This window comes from Lithobates pipiens, unplaced genomic scaffold, assembly GCF_037356315.1.
Source record: "Lithobates pipiens isolate NorthernLeopardFrog02 unplaced genomic scaffold, aLitPip1_a1.2 Scaffold_25, whole genome shotgun sequence".
NCBI lineage: Eukaryota > Metazoa > Chordata > Amphibia > Anura > Ranidae > Lithobates > Lithobates pipiens.
In genome coordinates, this window is record NW_027507787.1 from 484,354 (window position 1) to 510,549 (window position 26,196).

General features: G+C 43.9%; 1 protein-coding gene across 3 annotated transcripts in view; it reads right to left on the reverse strand.

Moving 5' to 3' along the window:
• The window catches only part of LOC143930051 (pulmonary surfactant-associated protein D-like), a 69,542-nt gene that overhangs the window by 17,972 nt on the left and 25,374 nt on the right, over positions 1 to 26,196 (reverse strand). For 2 of the 3 annotated variants that reach the window (XM_077453949.1, XM_077453946.1), the window contains 2 exons: positions 11,144 to 11,230; positions 2,264 to 2,344 (listed from right to left, as the gene is read on the reverse strand). In XM_077453949.1, the coding sequence (XP_077310075.1) occupies positions 2,264 to 2,344; positions 11,144 to 11,230 (168 nt within the window). The remainder of the gene's footprint in view (positions 1 to 2,263; positions 2,345 to 11,143; positions 11,231 to 26,196) is intronic. The other variant, XM_077453948.1, reaches the window with a different exon arrangement.

The window sequence follows — 26,196 nt, forward strand, 5'->3', positions numbered from 1 at the left end:
TCTTTAATGAAGGGGGGGGGGGGGGGGGTCTGCTCTCATCCACCCACATCTTACATTTGCCTGTTCCCAATCCTCTGTGGTCCTTACTGTGAGACTCAATAAGGATCCCCCTCTTTGAAGTCTGCACTGGACTCAGCTTCTTTCACAAGTCTACATAGCGATGACCATTTACTGTTTGCTAATTTTTCTATTTTAAGCCTTGCCTACCTGGTGGTGAGTTCTGCTAACTTTTGATACCCCCCCCCCACAGCGGATCCAGTGCTGTCCAGCTGAGAGCTTCTTCTCTTCTGGCAGCGCTCGATCCTACGCTGCCATGTTTCCCTGTGATGTCATTGCTAGGCTGCCAGCTGTTTCGAGTCCAGCTGCCATGCCATCCGAAAGACCCACTCCTCCTCCTTTCCTCAATATAAGGTTATGCATCCTGGGATATGTGACTTACATATCCCAGGAGCCACAGTGGGCAGTGTGCACACCAATCATCTAAGGCGAGTGACATGCAGGGGGAGGGGGCGTACATTCTCCAAAAAAAAAAAAGTTAAGAAAATAGAGAAAGAAAAAGCCATATTCTTGCAGAGGATGGGAGGGGGGGGGGGGGGGGGGGTGGAAAGGAGGGAGGTTGAAGGACCGCTTTAAGGAAAAGTGTACCAATCCAAGTGCCCTCACATGCTGGCATCAGGTGTCGGCTTGGAGTCGTTAATTCTTCCATGCTTAGCTTAGTATAATCCAAATGACAAGCCTCACACTGATGGTGTCTTTGCAGGTAAAACAATTTAATCAACGCGCTTCAGCACATGGCCTCACCCCAAGAAGATAAATCTTTATTTATTCCTATAGAAAGGCTGTTTATACTTCATTCCAACTGTGGACATCCTTTCTAAAGGAATGAATGAATATCAAAGGTTCACACGCATGGAAGAGGTAGATCCCCACCAAGGAGAAAAGGAGGCTGTGTGGTACCCAGAAGGCTGCACAGTGAAGGTCTCAAGTTAAAAAGGCAGATAAGTGTAAGACTTTGGGGGAGTGCTCTGGGAAGGGAGAGGGTAGACAAATAAGGATAACTGTACTAACTGTACTAAAAATATAGTTATCCTATTAAGTGTGATGTCTTTATGTTTCTGGGGTTCACATGCATAAAAATGGTAATTTGACACAACAATTCCAGTGCAGTTACCTTCTTTGCATGAAGGTAACAAGCCTTCTCTATGCAGAGGAACCCCCCTTCCACTCCCTGTAATACTCACCTGAGCCCAATCGCAATGTTCCCGACAGCCTCTTCATTGGCTCCAGCTGCTATTAATCACAACCAGTAGGCCAATGAAAAAAGACAGGGGGTGGGGCAAGCTGCAGCTCTGTGTTTGAATAGACATGCAGAGCAGCGGCTCTGCTTGGATATCCCCACAGTAAGCTGTTTGCTGTGGGGGCATTCGGCAGGAGAGAGAGGCCAGGACCAGAGAAGAGACACCCGAGAAGAGGAAGATCAGGGCTGCTCTGTGCAAAGCCACTCACAGAGCAGGTAAGTATGACATGTTTGTCATTTTTTTTAAAGAAAAACTTGCCTTTTAATATCACTTTACCTTCCCTTGCACACGATTTGGTATTCAGAGAACAAAGCTTCACCTTACTAAGTTAAGTGAACATATACGTTATGTGAACAGCCTCTACTCCTCTACTAGTATCTTCCACTAGTAAATCAACACCCTAGAGATGTAAAATTTAGACCACAGTGCAATAGTATTCAGAAATGTAATCTATGTAAGGTCCTTGGTTAAAGTGGATGTAAACCCTCATGTTACACAGAGATGAAACAAATCTCCCTACATACATTTTTTTTATGTATATCTGCTGTTTCCAGCTTTCTAGCTCCCTCCCTGACACAAAATTTCAGCTGCTTTTATCTCGTGTGTCAGAGCTTGTCAGAAGCTATGCTGATAACAGAGGAATGGAGCAACAGAAAGACACAGCACTTAGAGCTTTGGAGAGAGATAAGTGAACACAACAGATATATGTGCCTAGATCAAATTGCAAGATTTGAGTTTACAACCCTTTAAATATACAAAACGTAAAGTAAGAATAAAATACAGAAACTTAGAGGTGGCAACATGTACCAACATGTATGTTGGGTGCTCTGCAATGCAAATATCTACTTGGGGGGCCTGCCTCAAGCTTCATACATTTTATTCATTCTATCAATCTAATGACTGGTTCACTTTAGAGACTGATTTGAAAAGCACATCCTAATGTCTATGTCAGTATTCAACATTACCACTTTTTATCCAGGACCATTTGTTCTCTAAGGAAGCGATTCGACTTTCCAAAGCCATCGTTTTCTCAATGCTCTCCACATCTACGAAGACAATGTTTATTAATTTCACCTGAAATACACAGCCTGCATGGTAATGCAAAATGATGTGACATATCTGCAGAAAATAGTTCTATTTATCTCTACATCAGGTTAAAATTAGTTATATTTTGAGTTAAAGTATATCTACAGTATAACAAAAACCTTTTCTTGATGTTTTGGATAGAGTGGGGATGGATCAGAACTCAGATTCTTTCTATTCTTGTCTGATTAAAATGTTGAGGAAATAAGGGGAACTCTCTAACAGGGCCTGGCTTATAGTATAACCTGCCAGGGATTTTAACCTTTCCCTACTCCTCTCTATCCATAATTAAAAAAAAAGTTTGGGCTATAAATATATTTTAAACTGGTACTCTTTCATATGTGTATGATACATAGTGGTATGTCATTTTAGTTCTCCCATTAAAAAAATAATTATTCTACTGTGTACAATGGTAGCCACGCACCTGCATATAGCTTTAGTGGAATGCTACACATTGAAGAGAAGTGAATCTGCACATGGGGTAAGGCAAAATGTTCACTTTATTTTAGCCCACCCCAGTAACATATATTTATGTTTGTTTCGCTCCCAGATTTTCTGCTCTACTGCTGAGAATGAAGGGTGTAATTTTGTAAGCTAACAGTCACTGAGGTCATAGTTTAAATAGAACTATGAAATACCCACGTGAAAGCTGTGATTGGCTTAGTGACATTACTAGGGTTGAGCTTGAAGCTTCATAGATGGTCTTTCAACTTTTGCAGTGCAATTTGAGATATCCTATATATTTGCTATGTGTTCCCATTCACACAGCATGCATTAAAATAAAAATAAAATACAGTTTTTGTTTTTAAAATAACAAACATGTCATACATATGTACCTGCTCGATGCAGTGGTTTTGCACAGAGTAACCCCAATCCTCCTCTTTTCCAGCCTCCTGTAGGCACTCCTGGCTCTTCCCCCCCGCTGAGTACCTACTATGGAAAGCTGCTTGCTTGGGGGACACTCATGCAGGCTCGGTCCTGAGCAGCACTTTGTGTGTCTATTGACACATAGAGCACTGCTCGGCCCTGACACCTGCGCTCTCCTCACTGGCTGTGCCTGTTATTGACAAAAGCTGGAGCCAATGTCTACCACTGCTGTCTCTGAGACTGAGAGGAGAGAGAGAGCTGGGAGAGAATCTTCTTTAGTGCACAGCTCTAGATCAAGATCGGGTTCTGGTAACGATAAAGGGGAGATGGGGGGAGAGCCCCCAGCTTTGAGATAGATGATGGATTTTATTTTTTTATCCAAATAATTTATTTCCAATTTGCAACAAAAACTCAAAACGCACAAAACATTCCAACCAACCAACCCCACCCAACAGCAACAACAACAAAGAGGAAAAAAAACAAAAATGTTCCCCCCCTTTTTTTGTCTTCTTTTCTGTGCCTTCCAGATTATACCTTGATTACTAATAGAAACCTTTTATCACATCAAACTCTGTGATTACACTCTTCTTACACAGAGTTAATGACGATATAAATCTGACCATTATATTCAATCTGATCACTATACCTTAACGACCTACAGTATGTTTGTGTGTATGTGTGTGTGTGTATGTGTGTAATATATATATATATATATATATATATATATATATATATATATAATAGATAAAAAACAAGAAAAAAGACGACATAGTTTCCCCCCCATGTGCCATCAGAAGGGGTAGGGTCACTCAGTTACATCACCGGGTGGCCCTGCCCTTGCCTAGATAACAGCTGTCACCGCAAAAAGACAGCAGTCGGTGGTACGCCTCCCACCGAGGCGGAGTTTTTTTATTTTTTCCATTTTTAGGGTCCATCAGGCAGCATGATTGAAGATGGATGGACATCACAGAACACTTTTTTTTTTCTTTTTTAATAAAGAAATTTTCAAAGCCAAAAAGCTCCATCCCCATGTTGAGGTCAAGCGGCATAGTATACTTCAGGAGGGGGGCGCTCGCTCACCCCTCCCCCCCACTTCCTGGCCTACCAGGCTGCTTGCTTGGATAAGGGTCTGGTATGGATTTTGGGGAGGGACCCCATGCCAATTTTTAAAAAATTGGTGTGGGGAACATGGAGTTCCCCTTAAAATCTATACAAGACCCAAAGGGCCTGGTATGGCCTGTGTGAGGTCGACCTATGCCATTTTTTTCTTAATTCTGTCATAGGGTTCTGCTTAACCACTTCAATACACTGTATCATATACTGTACACTGACTGCACTGTGTGTATGTGTGTGTGTGTATAGATATATTTTGTGACGAGGTTAGTTAATGGATAATCTGTATATTTCACCTTGCATGGGTTCTATTGTAAGAGACTGAACCGGAATCCGCCCTGGGTTTTTCCAGCCTCTGTGGCAGGCTTGGTTCCGGTCCGGATGTTGTGGTCCACTTGAATCCATGCTCAGGTGGACTTTAAATGAGCAGTAAGAGAGCACGGCAGAGCTGTGGCCTGAGACTCAGAAGGGAATCAGAGAGATGAGCTCTGTTTGGATTTAAAAGGAAGGTTTGCTTTACCACATGTTTTGTGGGTGATGGGGACCAGCCCCACACCGTATAGAGAGGAGTCTACTGTTTAGTTTAGCACCAGACAGCAAGGATTTACTTTACTGTTTTTTTGTTTGTTTTCATGACTTTGCAAAACTCTTCTAAATAAAGCTGACAACCATCCAGATTTTAAAGAAACTGCCTGCACACTGACCTTAATTTTTCCAGAAAAGGTGATCTCCATGAGCTAATCTCCCACAAAATATATATATATATATATATATATTAGACTGCCTGCACTGTATATATATTCTACACTACACAGTGTGTGTGTGTGTGTATATATATATATATATATATATATATATATATATATATATATATATATATATATATACTAAACTGCCTGCACGCCACTAACTAACCTGCCTCTAGCTAACGTTCTCTCAATCCTTACACTATATAAGACTGGACCATTGGGACCATCCCTACTCTGCGTTGGTTCATGCAATTTTAGTTGGAGATACTTGCAATCCTACAACTTGCATCGGTGATTTTTGAGCTTTTATTATTGTAGCTAAAAGGTGGCCCGTATTTTCCCCACCTCAAAATAAGGTAACAAAAATAGATAAAATGTGCTGCGCTGTATGCATACTTGTGTCTAAATACTATAAATTAATATTAACATATGATTCCACTCCATAAAGTGCAAATTCCAATGATTATGATTACTTGAATTTAAAAAATATTAAGTAATATTGTGCCACAATATGTGAATCAAAATAAATGTTCAAACACAATTCCAAAGTGCGAGATACCAAATTAAATAATGTCTGTGTTATGGTGCATAAATTCAATATAAACAATTGATATTACGCATGATACAAAATGTCATAAATAAATATTCATTCCATATAGGATCAATTGATGTTATAAACAGTGTTCCAAAGAAAAATCCTCAGTGACTTGTGACAATGCTTCACTGATTAAAGCTTTCAGTGACTTCAAACACATGCTCCCCTCCTCCCCCTGTGCTCACCTCAGGGGTTGCGACAGCACAGCTAAGTTTGGTCAAATGAGCAGTAGAACCAACACTGGGCTCAAGGTTAATGGATTCTGCAAATTGTTACTGTGGATGTCCTTGATTAATCTATCCAAAGAAATAAGCTGGATAGTGTGATAATGTTTCTGCTCAAATATATTATATAAAATAAGCCATTGTACTCACATATTAGAGGTGCTACCAGATCACCACTCTATACATAGCAAGCATAAACTAAACTCCTGATCCAATAGGTGTAAAGTTTGTGCTTCTAGCCTTTGCTCTAAGAGATCAATGCCTCAGCTGGCTTCTCCACTGTCCTGGCCCCTCCCCAATGCGTGTCGACATGGGGCTTGTCACGTGTCTTCCTCAGGGGGATTCTGTTGGACGGCTGGTGATGCTAGAATATATAGTGGCTCGGCAGCCATTTTCATGTGGTTCAAATCCACGCAGACCGGCGCCAATTTGTTGTAGATATATTGTACACTGCTTACCTAACAGCGAGAGCACTGCACTAAAGATACTCTATTTAAAAAATCCTATCTTTTGGAGAGGGAGAGAGACACTAATACTGCCTTATGGATTGGGGGTCATAACCGTATGTAAGATTATAAAATATGTCTGGTGTGCAATGGACTAAATATAATAATAAATATATAAACCTTATGTAGATAAACCGTTTGCATAATATATACAGGAATGAACTGCTGTAGTTTACTAATTGTAATGACAGCAAAGTTGCTGGTGGATTACGTGAGAGACCCTGTGATCGATCCATAATTGAAAAGGATCAGTATCCAGTAAAGGATCACATATCAAAAGAAGCATATATAACAGAAGAACCCCACTTTATTAATGAACCCAATGAGTACCCAATATAACTCACTACTAAAAATGTATTCATTCCTCTCGAAGACTGAATGTTAATTGTTTATATTGAATGTATGCACCATAACACAGTCATTACTTAATTTGGCATCTTGCATTGTGTTTGAACATTTATTTTGTAATGGAGGAATTCACATATTGTGGCACAATATTATTTAATATTTTTTATTTATTCAAATAATCACTATTGTAATTTGCACTTTATGGATTGGAATCATATGTTAATATTAATTTATAGTATTTACACAGAGGTATTCATACAGCGCGGCACATTTTATCTATTTTTGTTTGGTTTAACACAGCTTATGGGAGTGTGACTGACTGGTGTCGTCAGCTGAAAGAAATCATACCATCTCTTTTCATTTATTGGATGCTCTCTTAGACCTATAGCCTGTTATATTGGTAGCTCGCAAGATTTTTTATTTATCTCAAAATAAGTTTGCTGAAGGAGTAAAAAATTCTGTTCTGCTTTTATAGGGAGATATCGGCATGTACCTGTTTTTTTTATCCACATCTTTTTAGCTTCTATAGTAGGATTTTCTATATTGTAGTTTAGCCTGTAAGGCAGCTTCAGCCATAGAACATTCCCAAACCCTAGATTTTTTTTTAAATTTTTCTTTCTTTTTTAAAATTTGAGAAATTTGAGAAATAAATAGGCCTCTAATGTAAGCTTTTAGAGTCCCAATAGATCTGTAAAGATATAGAAGGCTTGTTAACAATGCCATAGGCCAAAATGTCAGACAGAATTTGATTTTACTCCTCACTACCTATCACAGTTACGGAGGCCTTGAAATGTCTATATAGCACAAAAGCCCTCAAAATGACTAATTTTGGGAAGTAGACACCCCAAGGTATTTGCTAAGAGGCATGGTGAGTATTTTGCAGATCTCATTTATTTTTGAAAATTAAGAAAGAAAAAAAAATGTTTTTTTTTATTTTTTCAATTTTCAGAACTTTGTGACAAAAATCGAGATCTGCAAAATGTGTTTTCTTTCCAAAATGGGGACATTTGGGGTCATTTTGGGGGGGGGGGGGGGGGTTGTGCTATCTTTTCATTTCATGGCCTCCGAATCTGTGATAGGTAGTGAGGAAAGGGAAATCACCATTTTACAAAATCCTGAAGTCGGTGCTTGGATTTCGGGGTCCCGTACGCGGCTAGGCTCCCAAAAAGTCTCACACATGTGGTATCCATGTACTCAGGAGAAGTAGCAGAATTTATTGTGGTATAATTTCACATATGTGTATGGCATGTTTGAGCAATAGATAATTTAGTGACAACTTTGTGCAAAAAAAATAAAAAATAATTGTAATTTTCCCGCAATTTGTGGATAAAATATTCCATGGACTCAACATGCCTATCAGCAAATGGGGGGGATTTGTGCTATCTTGGCATTTAATGGCCTTCAAAACTGTGATAGGTAGTGAGTAGTGAAATCAAAAATTTAAACCCTTAGAAATCCTGAAGGCGTTGCTTGGTTTTCGGGGTCCTGTACATGGCTAGGCTCCCAAAAAGTCTCACACATGAGGTATCCCTATACTCAGGAAAAGCATCAGAATGTATTTTGGGGGTGTAATTCCACATATAACCATGGTACGTGTGAGCAATATATCATTTATTGACAACTTTGTGTAATTTTTCAATCACTTGTGACAAAAAAAAAGATTCAATGGGTTCAACAAGCCTCTCAGCAATTTCTTTGGGGTGTCTACTTTCCAAGAATGAGGTCATTTAGGGGGGGGGGTTGTACTACCCTGCCATTTTAGCACCTCAAGAAATGAGATGAGCAGTCATAAACTAAAAGCTGTGTAAATTCCAGAAAGCGTAGTTTGTAGACGCTATAACTTTTGCACAAGCCAATAAATATACGCTTATTGACTTTTTTTTTTACCAAAGACATGTGGCTGAATACATTTTGGTCTAAATGTATGACTAAAATTGAGTTTATTGATTTTTTTTTTAATAACAAAAAATAAAAAATATCTTTTTATTTTTCCAAATTTTTGGTCTTTTTCCTTATATATCACAAAAAAATTAAATCGCAGAGGAAATCAAATACCATCAAAAGAAAGCTCTATTTGTGGGAAAATAAGGATGCAAATTTTGTTTGGGTACAGCATTGCATGACCACGCAATTACCAGTTAAAGCAGCATAGTGCCAAATTGTAAAAAGTGCTCTGATCATTGAGCAGTCAAATCCTCCAAAAAAAATGTAAAAAATTGCTGCTCCTTTCCCTTTACTGTGCAAGCTGCAACTTGGTGCTTGGTGGTTTTGCTTTTTGCATTACTTCTCTGTATATCTTACAATACCTTTTTGATCCTTCCAGCTCCTGTCTTCCCCCCTGAGAACAGACCATGATTACAATGGATGCTGAGCCAAGATACCATGGTCTAAATGCATGTCTGCATCATCCCCAGGTCTCCTCTCTCCTCTCTGCCTGTTTTCAGCTCCCCCTCCTCCCCCCCTCTTCCTGGCAACATATAGTCTGGAATAAGAAAGCCGATCTTCTACGTTCCCAGCCACGCCCCTCTCTGGCCCTCTCCTCCCCCCATCCCCTCTCCTCTCGTACACACTGCATTGTTGGCCACAGGGAGGAAGATGAGCGATTCCTCTTCTGACGTATCTTGCATATCTTGCATCTGTGTGCCTGATTAATTGGGTTAACAACCACTTTAATTGATACATTCCCATACTTGCCAACTGTCCCAAATTTCCCGGGACATTCCCAGGATTTAGACTTTTATCCTGGTCTTACCATTTCCCGGGAAATGTCCCGGGAGATCTGCCTTTTCCCGATTTTTTTTCCCCGCCGCTGCAGCCACTAGAGGTCCGTGGCTGGCACTAGGTAATGATGTCTCTGTCGCGCCCATTTTACTGAAGTCCAGCTCTTGATGAAGAAACAAGAAGCGGAGCCTGGGTGGCAATGAATGCGGCTGCCAATAGAAATTGGGCTCCATTTCTATTGGCAGCCGCTTTCATTGCCACGTGGGCTTTGCCTCTTGGTTCTTCCCCTTTGGGATCCATGAGCTGATCTCCTGTGATGGAGAGCCCTGGTTCCTGGTGCCACTCTGAGTGAGACTCTGGTCTGTCTCACACTCATTGTGGCTGCCTGCTGTCACGAGTGTGCCACCCGGAGAGTGACAGTCTGAGCAAGCAACTCTCCAGGAGGCTGCACGTTGAATCCTCTGCTCGCCGCTCAGTGCATGGGGGGGTGGGTTGCCCTGGGGAGGTCTGTACATATGGGGGGTGGCTTGTCCTGGGGGGTAGGTCTGTACATATGGGGGGGGTGGGTTGTCCTGGGGGCTCTGTACATATGGGGGGTGGGTTGTCCTGGGGGAGGTCTGTACATATTTGTTTTCTATACCACACCTACAAATGAATGCCCCACCCCCTAATTATAATAACACTCTGCCTACAGTCAAAAAAGTGTCCTGAAAGTTTTTTTTTTACAATGTTGGCAACTATGCATTCCTTTATCATCTGCTCTAAAGAAGCACTAGGACTAAATAAAACCTGACCCTGGTCACTTCTTGATTTTAAGGCCGCGTACACACGGGCGGACTGTCTGTCCAACTTAGTCCGCTGAAACGTGTTTCAGCGGACAATCCGCTCGTGTGTGGGCTTCAGCGGACTTTTTCAGCGGACAGTCTGGCGGACTTTGTCTTTCGGAATTTCCGTAATTTTGTCCGCTGAAACTTGGTTGTGTCCGTCCAAACTTGGTTTCAGCGGACAGTCCGCTCGTGTGTAGGCAAGTTGGACGGACTAAGTATGGCGCATGCTCAGAAAGGATTTACACGGCTGAAGGTTGCATTGCAGTGTATTGGACGTCGTTTTTCTAGTCCCGTCGTACGTGCTGTACACGTCATCGCGCAAGTTTTCAGCGGACTGTCTGTTCATCGTGTGTGGTCAAGTCTGTTCATTCAAAATTTGAACGGACTGTCTGTCGGGTTTGTCTGACGAACTTAGTTGGGCAGACAATCCGCCCGTGTGTACGCGGCCTTAGAGTAAAAATCTGTCTCATCTAAACTGATAAATTTGCCCCATAGACTGTCTCAACTGGTTGTTCAGAAATACAATTGCAGTGGTTAAAAATGCAAATAAATAAAACTATCATGTAGAGTATACTACCTGAGAGGAATCCTGGTTTGCATCCAAAAGTCTCTCTAATGTGCTTGATAAATGTCTCACTCAGGTGACTACAGTGCAATATGATTCAAGACATATAGTATGTAGATCATAGATGTATATTCTTCACGTAATTCATGTTCAAGTACTTCAGTACGTCCTTGTTTTACAGTTGCAAGCCAACCACTACATTAGCCCCCTTTATATTTTATCACTTCTATTGGTTTTCATGAATTACCTGGACTTCCTTTCTCTCCTTTTTGCCCTTGTTGTCCTGGCAAACCAACTCCCTTTTGACCTGGCTCCCCTTTATTTCCAGTCGGTCCTAAGGAAAGAAATATACATAACATTGAAGATGTCATGGTAAACAAATAACAGTAATAACTACATTGTTCAACTATTATTTCTATAATATAAACACATGAAGATTCTAATTCTGGGCAATTCAATCTTTAAGCATATATCTAAAAATTTAATATATTGCAACTTACTGGTGCTTAGATATGGTGGCTGAATTGGAGGTATTTTTTCAGCATTTGTTCCTTTATTTTATCCTAGTAATACTTTGAATAATGTTTTTGCAACACTCACGCCACTGTATCTATGAAGGATGTTTGTCACCCAGGCTAAACTTCGAACATGTTTTCATCTCTTTATCTACATTACGGTAGTGTAAGGGGGATTATCATTTTACAGAAGGAAGAAAACACTTTGTACTTTTAGTTCAGCTAATAGAAGTGACAAGGACACTGCATTCTGGGCAAAATCAATATGTATCTTCTGTACAAACGAAAAAATCCAGATAGCCCCACTCCAAAAAGATATCTGTATTGTATAAAAACAGTCTATACAGCAAACGGAGTCATAAAATAAAATAGGTAACCTGTTTCCAGCCCCTTTACCGGTACTTAATCATACCTAATAACTAGTTATTGACTGATCGTCGCAGTTGTACTGTGGCAAGTTGGCTCTCCGGTGAGAATCGCCATCATTGTAAGTCAGGCACACGGCCATCTAGAGGGAGCACGCACCAGGCACACCTACACTGATTGGATTGGCTTCTGAACTGATTAGTCTCCAGGCCCAGGCCAATGATTTCTGGCCTGAACCTGGTGACCGGTTCTGGTGAATGAGATTGTCCTCTGCCTGTGTAATGTAAACACAGGCAGAGGAAGTGATGTCACCCCCCCTCGTGGAATCCTTTTTGGTTCCAGAGAGAGGACATCTAACAGTGAGTTGCACCAACATTACACTGACGCAGTACACATAGGCACACTTGTCTCCCCCTGATCATCCCCCAGTTAACCCCTTCACTCCCTGTCATAGTGTCACCAAGTGCAGTTTTCAGATTTATCACTGTACTGGTGATACTAATCAGCATTAGGGCACTTAGTGGTAGGCCTAGGTGGCTCTAGGGTACCCCCCATTAATCCCCTATAAAAGGTTGGACCCCTTGATCACCCCTCAGTCAACCCTTTCACCCCCTGTCACCAGTGTCACTAATATAGTATATAGATCTATTTTCTAATCACTGCATTTAGTGTCATGGGTGACGCTAGTTAACCAGTTAGTTACTGTCACTACCAGATTTTTATAGTGTCTGGGTACCCGCCATTAATTAACGAATATAGATATTTAACCCCCTGATCGCACCCCCCCCCCCACATATATATACGTTTTAGTGTCAGCGTCAGTCCCAGGCAGTGTCAGATTAGTGCCAGTAGCGCTAACAAACATGCACACACCATACACCTCCCTTACTAGTATAGTGCCTGAATGGATCAATATCTTTGATTTGATCAGAACTATATTAGCGTCCCCAGTACTTTAGGTGTTCCCAAAAACACAGCGTTGGCAGGATGAGCCCAGACACCTGCTAGCACCTGCGTTTAGCCCCTTCACCCAGCCCAGCTCACCCAAGTGCAGTATCAATCGATCACTGTCACTGAACACAACACGCATAACTGCAGCGTTCGCAGAGTCATGTCTAATCCCTATGAACGCTAACAGTTAGTTTTTTTGGTAGCGATTAAAGCAGTCGCTGACAATCAGGTGCTCTTTTGCCTGTGACTTTCACTAGATGTACCAGTACATTTAGAGGCCAAGATGTCCAAACAGAGGTATACAAGTGAAGAGTCCTACAGGTTACTGAGCATGACAGGTGAGAGTGAAGGGTAGCTGCCTCACTGTCAGATTCAGGCTCAGTATACGGACCTGTAGACAGCAGCGGCACCCGACAGATAGCTCTGCAGATGAAATAGTGGGCTCTGCTAAGGTCAGGTGTACCCAACCCTGTTCTTCTGTTGTTGAGGTGCAAGAACCACAGGGCTCTCGTATTGGGAGCAGAGAGCCAGTACTAGTGCCGCTTATCCTTCTAGTGAACTGGCAAGCACCAGCAGCCTAGTACACCCTGGTCGTAGTCAAACCAGCACTGCAGTAATACGTGGTGACGTGGTAGTTCAAGCTGGTGCGGTGGCTAGCACAAGTAGTGCCCCGCAGCCACCAAGAGTTCATATACAGGCCCGTAGAGCCCATAGTGCCCTTCCCGCTGCATTTTCCAATCCTAATTGGGAGCCCACCATTTCTGCAGCCCCCTTACTTCCCCCATTCACTGGCCAACCCAGAATTTAGGTGGAGATGATTTTACGTCACTTGATTTTTATTCACTGTTTTTCATGGAAGATCTCTATAGATCTATCGTGGACCAAAGTAATTTGTATGCTGGTCATTTCATCACGGCTAATCCCCATTTGACCCTTGCCAGAAAATGGAAACCTATTGTGGTTTCCGAATTTAAGACCTTTCTGGGCCTATCCCTCCTCATGGGCATAACTAAAAAGAGTGAGTTGTGGTCATATTGGTCCACTGACCCAATTCATCATATACCGTGTTCTCTGCTTGCATGGCCAGGACACGATATGAGCAGATCTTGCGGTTTATGCACTCAATGACAATGAACTCTGTCGTCCTTGGGGGGTGACCCTGAATACGATCTGCTACACAAAATTCAACCCCTCGTAAACCATTTCAACCAACAGTTTGCAGCCTTGTTTACTCCCAATCAAGTTGTCTGCATTGATGAGTCCCTGATTACATTTTCTGGCCACTTGTCTTTCAAAAAGTATCTCCCCAGCAAGAATGCCAGATATGGGTTCAAGATGTATAAGCTCTGTGACAGGGCAACAGGCTATACATATAGTTTTATGGTTTATGAGGGAAAAGAAAGACAGTCATGTGGAGCCCCTCAACTACCCAGACTGCATAGGGAGCGCTGGCAAGATTGTTTGGGACATGGTGTCACCCTTATTCGGAAAGGGGTACCACTTGTACCTGGACAATTATTACTTTTTAGTCAACTTTTTGATTGTGGAATTGGCGCATGTCGCACTGTGCGATCTAATCACCAGGGCTTCCCCCAACGGCTTGTAGATTCCTGACTTAGACAAGGGGAGAGAGCCTGCTTAAAGTGTAATAATTTGCTTGCAGTGAAGTGGAGAGATACACGGAATGATTTTGTTCTGTCCTCCCTTCACGCACACACGACAGTTGAAATTCCAACAGCGACTGGTGTTGTTGTGAAGCCCCTCTGTGTCCACGAATACAACCTTAACATTGGAGGGGTGGACTTCAATGACCAGATGATGGCGTTGTACTTAATTGCCCGTAAGGCAAGACGCTGGTATATAAAAGTGTCTGTATACTTATTCCAATTGGCTCTGCTGAATCCTTATGTGCTATACAAAGCATCAGGACGAACTGGATCCTTCCTTAAATTCCAGGAAGAGATCATCACAGCCCTTCTGTTCCCAGACAGTGCTGTGGACCAACTTCACAATGTAAATGCAGTGAGCTGGCTGCATGGGAGGCACTTCGCAGAAGTCCTTCGTGGTACCCCTGCTCAAAGAGCACCCCAAAGAAGATGTCATGTCTGCAGAAGACGTGGATATAGGTGTGACACCCACTATTATTGTCCCTCCTGTCCTGACCAACCTGGTCTCTGCAAAGGTGAATGTTTCCATTTCTACCACACACTAGTGGAGTATTAGCGTAGGGTCAGCATTGCACAGTCCTAAGGCACACATACACAGGGCCATCACATTTCGAGAGACCCAAATCTGGAACGTGTACAGTTAAAATACAAGTGCAAAAAAAAAAAAACACACAAAAAAAGAAAAAGGACAAAAATAGTTGTTTTATTTTTCTATTTTTCTCTCTCTCTCGATTGTTCTCTCTCTACGGCTCTCTCTATTGTTACTGTATTTCATTGTATTGTATTTGCTTTGCAGGTATGGTTTGTCTTACTGTTATACTGTAACGTTACTTTGTTTTATTGTTAAACATTATTTAATTTGCAGGTACATCATTCAGCTGCAGCACAGGTTTATTTATTCTGACAGCAACAGCGTTTGCTCTCACGATACGTAAAGCTGTGACTCAGCGCTGTAGGAGGGGATTTCACCACCACAGTTTAAAAAAAGAGCATATATTCCGAAACATGGGGGCAGGGGTGGAGGGGAAATTTGCCCCTAACATTGCCCCCATGCTTCAGCATATATTTTTTACTCTCTTTTGGCAGAAATTGTTGTTGTTTTATTGAGTTAATGTTTTTATTGTTACCATTGTTTGCTTTTCAGGTACACCATTCAGCTGCAGCGCTGATTTATTTATCTTCACAGCAAGAGGGTGCTCCTAGTATACATAAATCAGTGACTCCAGCCCTGTAGGAGGTGATTTCACCACCACAGTTAAAAAAAAGACCCTGAATGTATGCCCATCATTAGAAGTGGGTGGATGCAGGGCGGTATTCTAATGGTGTGCATACCCACCAATCGATCTCCTTTTTTCGTTCAGCCCACAAGCTTCACGGAAAAAAAAAGAACATTCCAATATATGCTCAACAAGGACCAGCAACGTACTGGTATGTTGCTGGACTTTGAGTGTTTATACCAGAATGATGCCTGCCGGTTTAGGTATCATCTTGGTATCAATCTTTTCAGCCAGCTGTCAGCTTTCATGTAAAAGCAATCCTTTTACAAGCAATGGGAGAGAACGCCCCCCCTCACTCCTGCCATCTTCCATGGTTTTCTCAAGCTCTCCTGTCACACCTGGGAACCTGAGAAAGCTACCAGCATTTCATTACTTTGGTTTTGCCGGATATAAACAGCACCATTGGGAAATTTGGAAAGCAATTTATCACACTGATCTTGGTGTGGTCAGATGCTTTGAGGCAGATGCTTTGAGGCAGAGTCTAAGTCTAATAGACCCCAATTTTTTTTAAAAAAAGAGTACCTATCGCTATCTATTGCTATCATAGGAAATATTTACATTCCCCGTGATGACAATAAAAAATGATAAAAAATAAAAAAATAAATATATAAAAGGAACAGTGTAAAAATAAAATAAAAAAGAGAAATAAATAATAAAAGAAAAAGCACCCCTGTCCCCCCGTGCTCACGCACAAAGGCGAACGCAAGCGCCGGTCTCGTGTCGTATGTAAACCGTAGTTGCACCATGCATGTGAGGTATCACCACAAACGTCAGATTGAGGGCAGCACTTCTAGCAGTAGACCTAATCTGTAAATCTAAAGTGGTAACCTGTAAAGGCTTTTAAAGGCTTTTAAAAATGTATGTAGTTTGTTGGCGGTGCAAGTTTGTGTGCAATTTTAAAGTATGCCGTGTTTGGCATTTATGTACTCAGCATAAAATCATCTTTTATATTTTACCAAACACTTGGGCAATATAGTGTGCTTTAGTGCATTCAAATTTAAAAAAGATTTCTTTCCATAACAATTGCGTTTGAAAAATTGCTGTGCAAATTGCAAATAAAACACCTAGCATTTTAATCTGTAGAGCCTTTGCTTTAAAAAAATATATAATGTGGGGGGCGTGGCTTGCGCGCTGAAGAAGATTGCTGCTTAAGCCTAGAGCTCTCCACAGCCGGCCGTTTAACAGCAAAAAACAGGCAGGTATTTTCCTCTAAAAACATACCTAAATACTCTGCAGTACTCCTGGGGCAGTAGGGGCAATAATGTCTCGCAAAAAAGGACAAGAAAGGGGACCAAAAAAGCTGTCATCATTTACATTTAAACAGAGCAGTGAGCTGACTAAAATCTAAGATGGTGCTGCCGGAGCTGTGAGGAAAAATAATAAAACTCACACAAACCTTTCTGATAGCCATCCACCTGAAATGGATGAGGAAATATCATCCTCATATTCTAATGGCTCCTCTCATCTATCCCCAACATCCCAGGGACCCGCAAAATCGCGGATGAAGCTGGATTCATCATGTCAGGCAGCTGATACTGTGAACACAGCTCTGCATAGTGATAATGCTATGTCCTCATTACAGACATCTATAGCTGCTTTCCCAACATCAGGTCAGCCAGTACTAGATACCACAATGAAAGAAATGCTTGTGTCATTACAATCATCTATTATATCTAATCTATCCTCCGTGATTCATAAATTCTCTCTTGATATGAAACATATGGATGGTAGACTGCAATACGTTGAAAACAAAATGGAAGAATGCACTGAAACAGTGAATGAGCTAGTGGATGCATGTACAGAACAAAAAGATGATTCCATGTGGGTCAAGATGAAACTGGCAGATCTCGAGGACCACTCACGTCGAAACAACATTAAAATGAGAGGAACACCAGAGTCAGTTCTACCTATGGACTTACATAACTATGCAAATACACTATTTTCTACACTATTGCCAGAATTATCGCCGATTGAACTTACAATCGATCATATTCATAGAATTCCCAAACCAAAACATCTAGAAGAATCAATTCCCAGAGATGTTATTCTGCGAATTAATTTTTATCAAGCTAAAGAGCAAATTCTCTCTAAAGCGAGGGAGCTAACTACTCTGCCACCACCATACTCAGATATACAATTATTCGCCGATCTCTCACAATTTACACTACAAATGAGAAGACAGCTCAAAACTGTAACAAAGGCATTATCTAATCATAAGATCACATACAAATGGAGACATCCAGCCACTATCTTCACCACTTACAACGGGAAACATTTTGCTATATCTACCATTGAAGATGGCATGCAATTACTCCAAACATGGGGTATTATAGTTGATCTTCCACATAACACCCCTGCCTTGAAGGAAAAACCTAATTTGTTCCACTTTGGACAAAAACGTGAACAAAATAGAATTACATACAAATGAACTACCGTATATACTCGAGTATAAGCCGAGATTTTCAGCCTCTTTTTTGAGGCTGAAAGTGCCCCCCTCGGCTTATACTCGAGTCATCGCTGTCTGCCCGCTCGATCAGCGTGTCGAGCAGACAGACAGCGGCCATTCTAGAATTCAAAAGCCGCGCCTCCGGCTCCGCCTTCGCCTGTGATAGGCGGAACACTGAATTTCCCAGCAGCCTGTGTTCCGCCTATCACGGGCATCGTCTCATCCTCGTACTACGGACGAGGATGAGACGATGCCCGTGATAGGCGGAACACAGGCTGCTGGGAAATTGAGTGTTCCGCCTATCACGGACATCCGATAGGCGGAACAGCAGTCAGTGGGAAATTGAGTGTTCCGCCTATCACCGACGGAGGCGCGGCTTTTGAATCCTAGAATGGCCGCCGACGAAGAGCTGAAGGACGGAGGCTCGGCTCGGGACGGGACGGGCCGGGCCGGGACGGGCCGGGACGGGACGCAGGCTGGACGGGACGCAGGCTGGACGGGACGCAGGCTGGACAGGACGCAGGCTGGACAGACACAGGCAGGCTGGACACAGGTAGGCTGCACGGACACACACACACACACACACACACACACACACACACACACACACACACACACACACACGGATGCATGGACACACACACACACACACACACACACACACGGATGCATGGACACACACACAGGGATGGATGGACCCACAGGGATGGACGGACACACAGGGATGGACAGGCATGTCTCACCCTCGGCTTATACACGAGTCAATAATTTTTTCCAGTTTTTTGGGGGTAAATTGGGGGTCTCGGCTTATATTCGGGTCGGCCTATACTCGAGTATATACGGTACTCCTGCCTGTTAAATGCCTTACTGACATATACAGTCTGGTTTGATGCTCAATACCTTACTACTTGAACTTCACCCCCTATCTTGGTCAGCATTCCTTTGAGTGGATTACTGCTGACTCTTGGAAAATATTTTTTTCTTTACTCTTTTATTTTTAATTTTTTATTCTCTCCTTTTTTTATTTTTATTTTTTATTAATAATTTTTTTTTTCTCTTGCAATATATATTGGCAAATAACTACTAATAGAGTAATAACTCGTTTTTTCATAGGTTTGAAAAACAAAACAAAAAAAAAAAAAAAAAAAAAAAAAAATATATATATATATATATATATATATATATATATATATATATATATATATATATAATGTTTGGGGGTTCAGAGTAATTTTCTAGCAAAAACAAAATATTTTTCATGTAAACAAAAAGTGTCAAAGTTCCAGGACAGTTCAACCCCAGCCCCCCCATGACCCCTTTTTGTTAAGTAGAAACCCCAAGCTATTTGCTGATAGGCGTGTTGAGTCCATGGAATATTTTATATTTTGCCACAAGTTTCGGTAAAATAAAAAAATATATATATTTTTTTTTTTACACAAAGTTGTCACTAAATGATATATTGCTCCCATATCATGTTTATATGTGGAATTACACCTCAAAATACATCCAGCTGCTTCTCAGTACAGAGATACCACATGTGAGACTTTTTGGGAGCCTAGCTGCGTACAGGACTCTGAAAACCAATCACAGCTTTCAGTATTTCTAATGCCGCGTACACACAATCGGATTATCCGGCGGACATCCTCCGGGACTGTGACATCATAAGGGGCGGAGTCACCATGTGGCATCACCCGTGACCCCGCACCTTATCCCTAAATGGTGACCAGAGTCCGCCGGACAATCCGCCCGTGTGTGGGCTCCGGCGGACTTTTTTTCCCAAAAGTCCGGCGGACTTAGAAAGTAGTTTTGACTCAAAATTGTCCATCGGACTGCGAGTGCGGTGGACAATCCGGCTGTCTGTGTGCTAGTCCGCCGGGCTTTTGAAATTAACGGACTTTCCCGCACACGGAGAAAAGTTTGTTCATTTTGTACGCAGCTCCAGGTAGCCGGGACTAGCGGAGGAAGTCAATGTCGCCACCTTTGGCGGCGAGATTGACATGTCGCTAGCCCCGTCACCTGGTACGGACTTAAAGGGGAAGCCCTACACCGAAAAAACGGCGTGGAGGTCCCCTCCAAGGTCCATATAAGACCCTTGTCTGAGAACGCAGCCCGGCCGGTCAGGAAAGGGGGTGGGGACGAGCGAGCGCCCCCCCCTCCTGAGCCGTACTAGGCCTCAGAGCACCCGAATACCTGTCACAGCCCATCAGAGTACCCAAGTACCTGTCACAGCCCATCTGAGTACCCGAGTACCTGTCACAGCCCAACAAAGTACTCGAGTACCTGTCACAGCCCATCAGAGTACCCGAATACCTGTCACAGCCCATGAGAGTACCCGAGTACCTGTCACAGCCCATCAAAGTACCCGAGTAACTGTCCCAGTCCATCTGAGTACCTGAGTACCTGTCCCAGTCCATCTGAGTACCCGAGTACCTGTCCCAGTCCATCTGAGTACCCGAGTACCTGTCCCAGTCCATCTGAGTACTCGAATACCTGTCACAGTTCATCTGAGTACCTGAATACCTGTCACAGTTCATCTGAGCACTCGAGTACCTGTCACAGTCCATATGAGTACCTGAGTGCCTATCACCGCCCTTCAGAGTACCCAAATACTAGTCACCAGGCCATCAGAGTACCCTAGTACCTCTCACCAGGCCATCAGAGTACCTGGTACCTGAGTACCTGTCACCAGGCCATCAGAGTACCCGAGTACCTGTCACCAGGTCATCAGAGTACCCAAGTACCTGTGGACATTAATGTGGTGATTATCTATCCGTATATTTGTCTCTTGATCCGTAATTGATGTTTGTATTTTAATGGGGTTACTTGTTAGGTACTTTTTTATATTCAGACTTCTGACATACTGAATATTAACATATGTCTGAAATTTGGCAAACTTCAAGCCTTTATCGAGTACTGCTGTTTCTTCCGTTGTTAATGGTATGCCACTCAAATTAAAAATGCCCTCTCCCTTCACTCTCTTTTTCTCTTGCTCTTCTTCTCATTTCTCTTTGTTCGTGTAATATCTTCGGAGGGTAGTGGTCCGGGCCTCTCCCTAAAAAAGGTTTATTCTCATAAGGTTCAGGGTAGTAGGTTTGATAGTACCTATCATCTCTATCCTCATCTGAATAATGCCTCAATGGGGCATAATGGTTAAAGGTAGGTATTGAATATATTCCCTATAATTATTTTCATAGTAGAGGGTATGATTTCTGGCTTTGGGTCCTTGTGGGGCATAGTAAGACCCCCTTGGTTGTTCATATGGTGGACGGTTCCAGTTGTTACCATAGGTGGGCTTCCTATTATTATTATTTTTCCAATGTGGTTTCTTCCATCCTTTCTTAGGTGTTTGATTGTAATGAGATGGCCTTCTCTCTGATTGTTGTGGTGTTGACTGTTTAGGATGGCTGTACCCATCATTCACTTTTTTCCGTCTTGGGGATTCTCCTCTGTTTTCCTTCGCCTGTCCACTAGGTTGAGGAAGTTTATATGTGACATTCCGGTCAGAGACCGTATTTGTCTGTGATTGTGTTACTCCTGGCCTATCAGGCTTTTCTGGTGTTGAATAAGCTGAAATAGAGTCTAAACGGCCTAGTTGGCTCTGCCATTTAAAGACCTGATCATTTTTAAAATCATTAGTATCTCTGACATATTTTTTACTTTTCTTATTTTGCACCTCTTTATCTTTTTTAATCAAATCCTTATTCAATTGTGCAGTGAGTGCAATAAACTCCGCAGACTCTTTATGTATCTCAAGACCCTCTTTGATCTCTCCTATATTTTGTTCTATCATCTTAATCTTTCTATGCTTTCTTTTCAATAAGAATTGGAGTAATTCAAGTCCCTTTTCATTAAAAAACCCGAACCACTCATCAATTGACTCCTGGTCTAATAAACCATCATTAGGTGGGATATCCCACCTAAGTCGCCTAGGGATTAAACTATCCTTTAAATATTGTTCAAAGGTAGTTGTATCCCACCAAAGGCTAACTTTCTTCTCCATGTTATGCCCCAACTTCCTCATCAAACTCTCCACTAGGGATGAGCTTCCTGTTCGAGTCGAACATACGTTCGACTCGAACATCGGCTGTTCGCCCGTTCGGCGAATTCCGAACGTTATGGGCCGTTCGCGCCAAATTCGTGTGGCGCTCACGGCCCACAATGCACTGCGTCATCGCAGTGCATTGCTGGCTCATGATTGGCCAAGCATGCACTGTGACCCCGCATGCTTGGCCAATCACAGCGCCAGCAGAGAGGAGAGCCATGATTGGCCACAGGCAGGATGCCTGTGGCCAATCATAGCTCAAGCTGTGTAGTACACGGCCCACACTATATAAGGCCGCCAGCGCGACGGCCTTGTGTAGTGTATTGGCGTCTGAAGCAGTTAGTGGGTGTTCTGTGTACCTTCAACACAGTACACACCGATCGTTATCGGCCGATTTTCGATCTTGCTCTTCTGTAGTGGTTGTTGTCTGCTTGCCCTGACCGCAGTATACACCGCTATATTCACCTCACCTATATAGCTAGTGATCTATCTTTTATAATAGAGCTTGCAGTCAGTAGTGTTAGGAGCTTGTGCGTGCTGTCTGCGTGCTCTGTACCCAGTACACACCGCTATATCCACCTACATAGCTCTTCTCTATTTGAGCCCACTTGCCATCTGCAGGAGTTATTGGAAGTTGTGTGTGCCTCCAGCACAGCACAGTTTACATCTGTATATACCCCTTTATCTCTGGTGTTCTATAATAAAGGCATCTGCAGGAGTTAGTGGGTTTTTTGTGCCTCCAGCACAATATACACCTGTATCTACCGTTTATTGCTGTTCTCTAATAGAGCCACCTGCAGGGCTTAGTGGATGTTGTGTGACTCAATTACAGTATACCCCTTTATCTCTGGTGTTCTATAATAAAGGCATCTGCAGGAGTTAGTGGGTGTTGTGTGCCTCCAGCACAATATACACTACCTAACTGCTGTTTTACCCAACTCCCTTCAGGCCATTACCATGTCTGGAAGGCCAGCAAGGAGAGGCAGACAGGCGCGAGCCGATAAAAGAGGGCAAGCAGGCTCTGTGTCTAGAGACAACAGTGCTGGTCGTGGACACGGTGCATTGTCATCAGCACGTGGCCATGGGACACGCTTGTCCTTTTCGGCAGCTGGACATGTTGAACCGCAACATGCCAACGACTTGGTAGAGTGGATGACCAAGCCCTCTTCATCCTCCTCATCCTCTCTCACCCAGTCTCAGGGTACTAGCAAAGCAGCTGCCAACGCATCATCTTCCCTCCTGAACTCTTTGAGCACAGTGTTGGGTACATGCTCCAGGAGGATGCCCAGTGTTTTGTAGGCTCTGATGATGACACTCAGCTAGAGGAAGGCAGTAGCGTGAGCGTAGAGAGAGGGGATGCTCAAGAAGGACAGCAATCTGGCAGTCATGTTCCACAAGCTGCAGCATACTGCCAGGTTTGCTACAGCGATGAAGAGGGAGGGGATGATGAGGGCACTGACTCCACGTGGGTGCCTGGTAGGAGAGAGGAGGAGGAGGAGGAGGCACATGTCCAACGAGGCAGGATGCCCTCCGGGGGCCAGCTTAGGGGCAGCACACCGACTCAATCACACCGCAGAGCTCCGCCTGTGCAGGGCGCTGCCTCTGCGCGTTATTCTAAAAGTTCTTTGGTGTGGGCCTTTTTTGAGACGAGTGCATCAGATAGCACCGCTGCTATTTGCAACATATGTCTCAAGCGTATCTCGCGTGGCCAAAACATCAGCCGCTTGGGCACCACATGATTGACCAGACATATGTTGACCTGCCATGCAGCTCGTTGGCAAGCATACCTCAAAGACCCACACCAAAGAACAAAGCGGACCTCTCCTTGCTCCTCATCAGCTGGCATCTCCAACCCCACTAGACCTTCAGTCCTCTCTGAAACCTGCTCTGAGAGGAATGAAGGTGTAGAATTAGGTGTGTCATAGCCAAGTGCTTCCGGGCACTCTGCTAGCAGTACACCCACGTCCGATTATAGCAGGCAAATGTCCCTGCCCCAGCTGCTGGACCGGCGAAAGAAGTTCACTCCCAGCCATCCACATGCCCAGCGGTTGAATGCTAGCTTGGCTAAATTGCTAGCACTTCAACTGCTGCCTTTTCAGTTGGTAGACTCGGCTCCCTTCCGTGAGTTTGTACAATGTGCGGTTCCTCAGTGGCAGGTCCCCAAACGCCACTTTTTCTCACGGAAGGCGATTCCGGCTCTCTACCGGCATGTGGAAGGCAATGTCCTTGCCTCGCTGGACAGGGCGGTCAGCGGTAAGGTGCATAATACTGCTGACTCATGGTCCAGCAGGCATGGACAGGGACGTTACCTGTCTTTCATGGCCCATTGGGTCACTCTTCTGGCAGCTGGGAAGGATGCAGGACAAGGTGCAGTAGTGTTGGAGGTTGTTCCGCCACCACGCCTCCAAAATGATACTATTGGTTGTGACACACTTCTCTCCTCCACCCCCTCCTCTTCTTCTTCCTCCATGGCCTCTTCCAGTGCTCTGTCCTCAGAACCAGCGGTGCTCCGTAGGCATTCCAGGGGCTACGCAAGTACGGAGGCAAAACAATGCCATGCCAGGAGCCACACTGGGGCGGATGTTTTGTCAGCTCTGCAGGGGCAGGCCGAGAGGTGGTTGACGCCACGCCAGCTTAAGCCAGGAATGGTGGTTTGTGACAATGGCACCAACCTCCTCTCCGCCCTCCGACAGGGACAACTGACCCATGTGCCCTGTGTAGCTCATGTCCTTAACCTGGTGGTGCAGCGGTTCTTGGGCAGGTACCCCGGCTTACAGGATGTCCTGAAGCAGGCCAGGAAAGTCTGTGTGCATTTCCGCCGATCATTTAATGCCTGTGCTCGGCTGGCTGAGCTCCAAAAGGAGTTGAACCTGCCCAAGAACCGCCTTATATGTGACATGCCCACCAGGTGGAACTCAACGTTGGCCATGCTGCAGCGGCTGCACACGCAGCAGAGGGCCATCAATGAGTACCTGTGCGACTACGGCACCAGGACAGGGTCAGGGGAGCTTGGTTTTTTCTCACCAAGCCAGTGGGGCATGATCAGGGATGCATGCACTGTCCTGTCACCGTTTGAGGAGGCCACAAGGATGGTGAGCAGTGACAGTGCATGCATCAGTGACACTGTACCTCTTGTCCACCTCTTGGAGCATACGCTGCATGGAATAATGGACAGGGCACTTGAGGCAGAACAGAGGCAGGAAGAGGAGGACTTCCTTGCCTCTCAAGGCCCCCTTTATCCAGACAGTGTTCCTGTTGTGCCACCCATCACACAGGAAGAGGATGAGGAGGAGGAAGAGGAGGAGGAGGATGATTGTGTCAGCATGGAGGTGGAGGCTGGCACTCAGCATCAGCAGCAGCAGCAGCAGCCTTGTAGGGATGATTTAGAGTCCCAAGAAACACGTGGACTTGTACGTGGCTGGGAGGAGGTAGCTGCGGATCATGTTGTCCTTAGTGACCCAGAGGACTCCGTACCGAAAATGCCTCAGCTAACCTACGCTGCATGGCCTCCCTGATCCTGCAAAGCCTGCGGAAGGATCCTCGTATTCTTCGGATCAAGGAGAGGGACCATTACTGGCTGGCCACTCTCCTTGATCCACGGTACAAGGGTAAGGTTGCCGACCTTATCTTGCCATCGCAGAGGGAGCAGAGGATGAGACATCTCCGGGAGGCCTTGCAGAAAGGTCTGTGCAACGCGTTCCCAGAGACTGGGAGGTTACAAACTCCTGGTCCTGGACAATGTGTTGCTGAGGCATCGGTCAGAAGGAGCGGTGGAGAAGGTGGCCATCTGACTGATGCTTTCAGACAATTTTTTAGTCCGCAGCCCCAAGGTATGATCGGTTCCAGCAACCATCGCCAGCGTCTGATTTACATGGTGCAGGAATACTTAGGGGCAAGGTCAGACTTGGACACCTTTCCCACCGAAAATCCTCTGGCTTACTGGGTCTTGAGGATGGATCACTGGCCAGAGCTTGCACAGTATGCAATTGAGCTACTGGCCTGTCCTGCATCCAGCGTTCTTTCGGAACGCACCTTC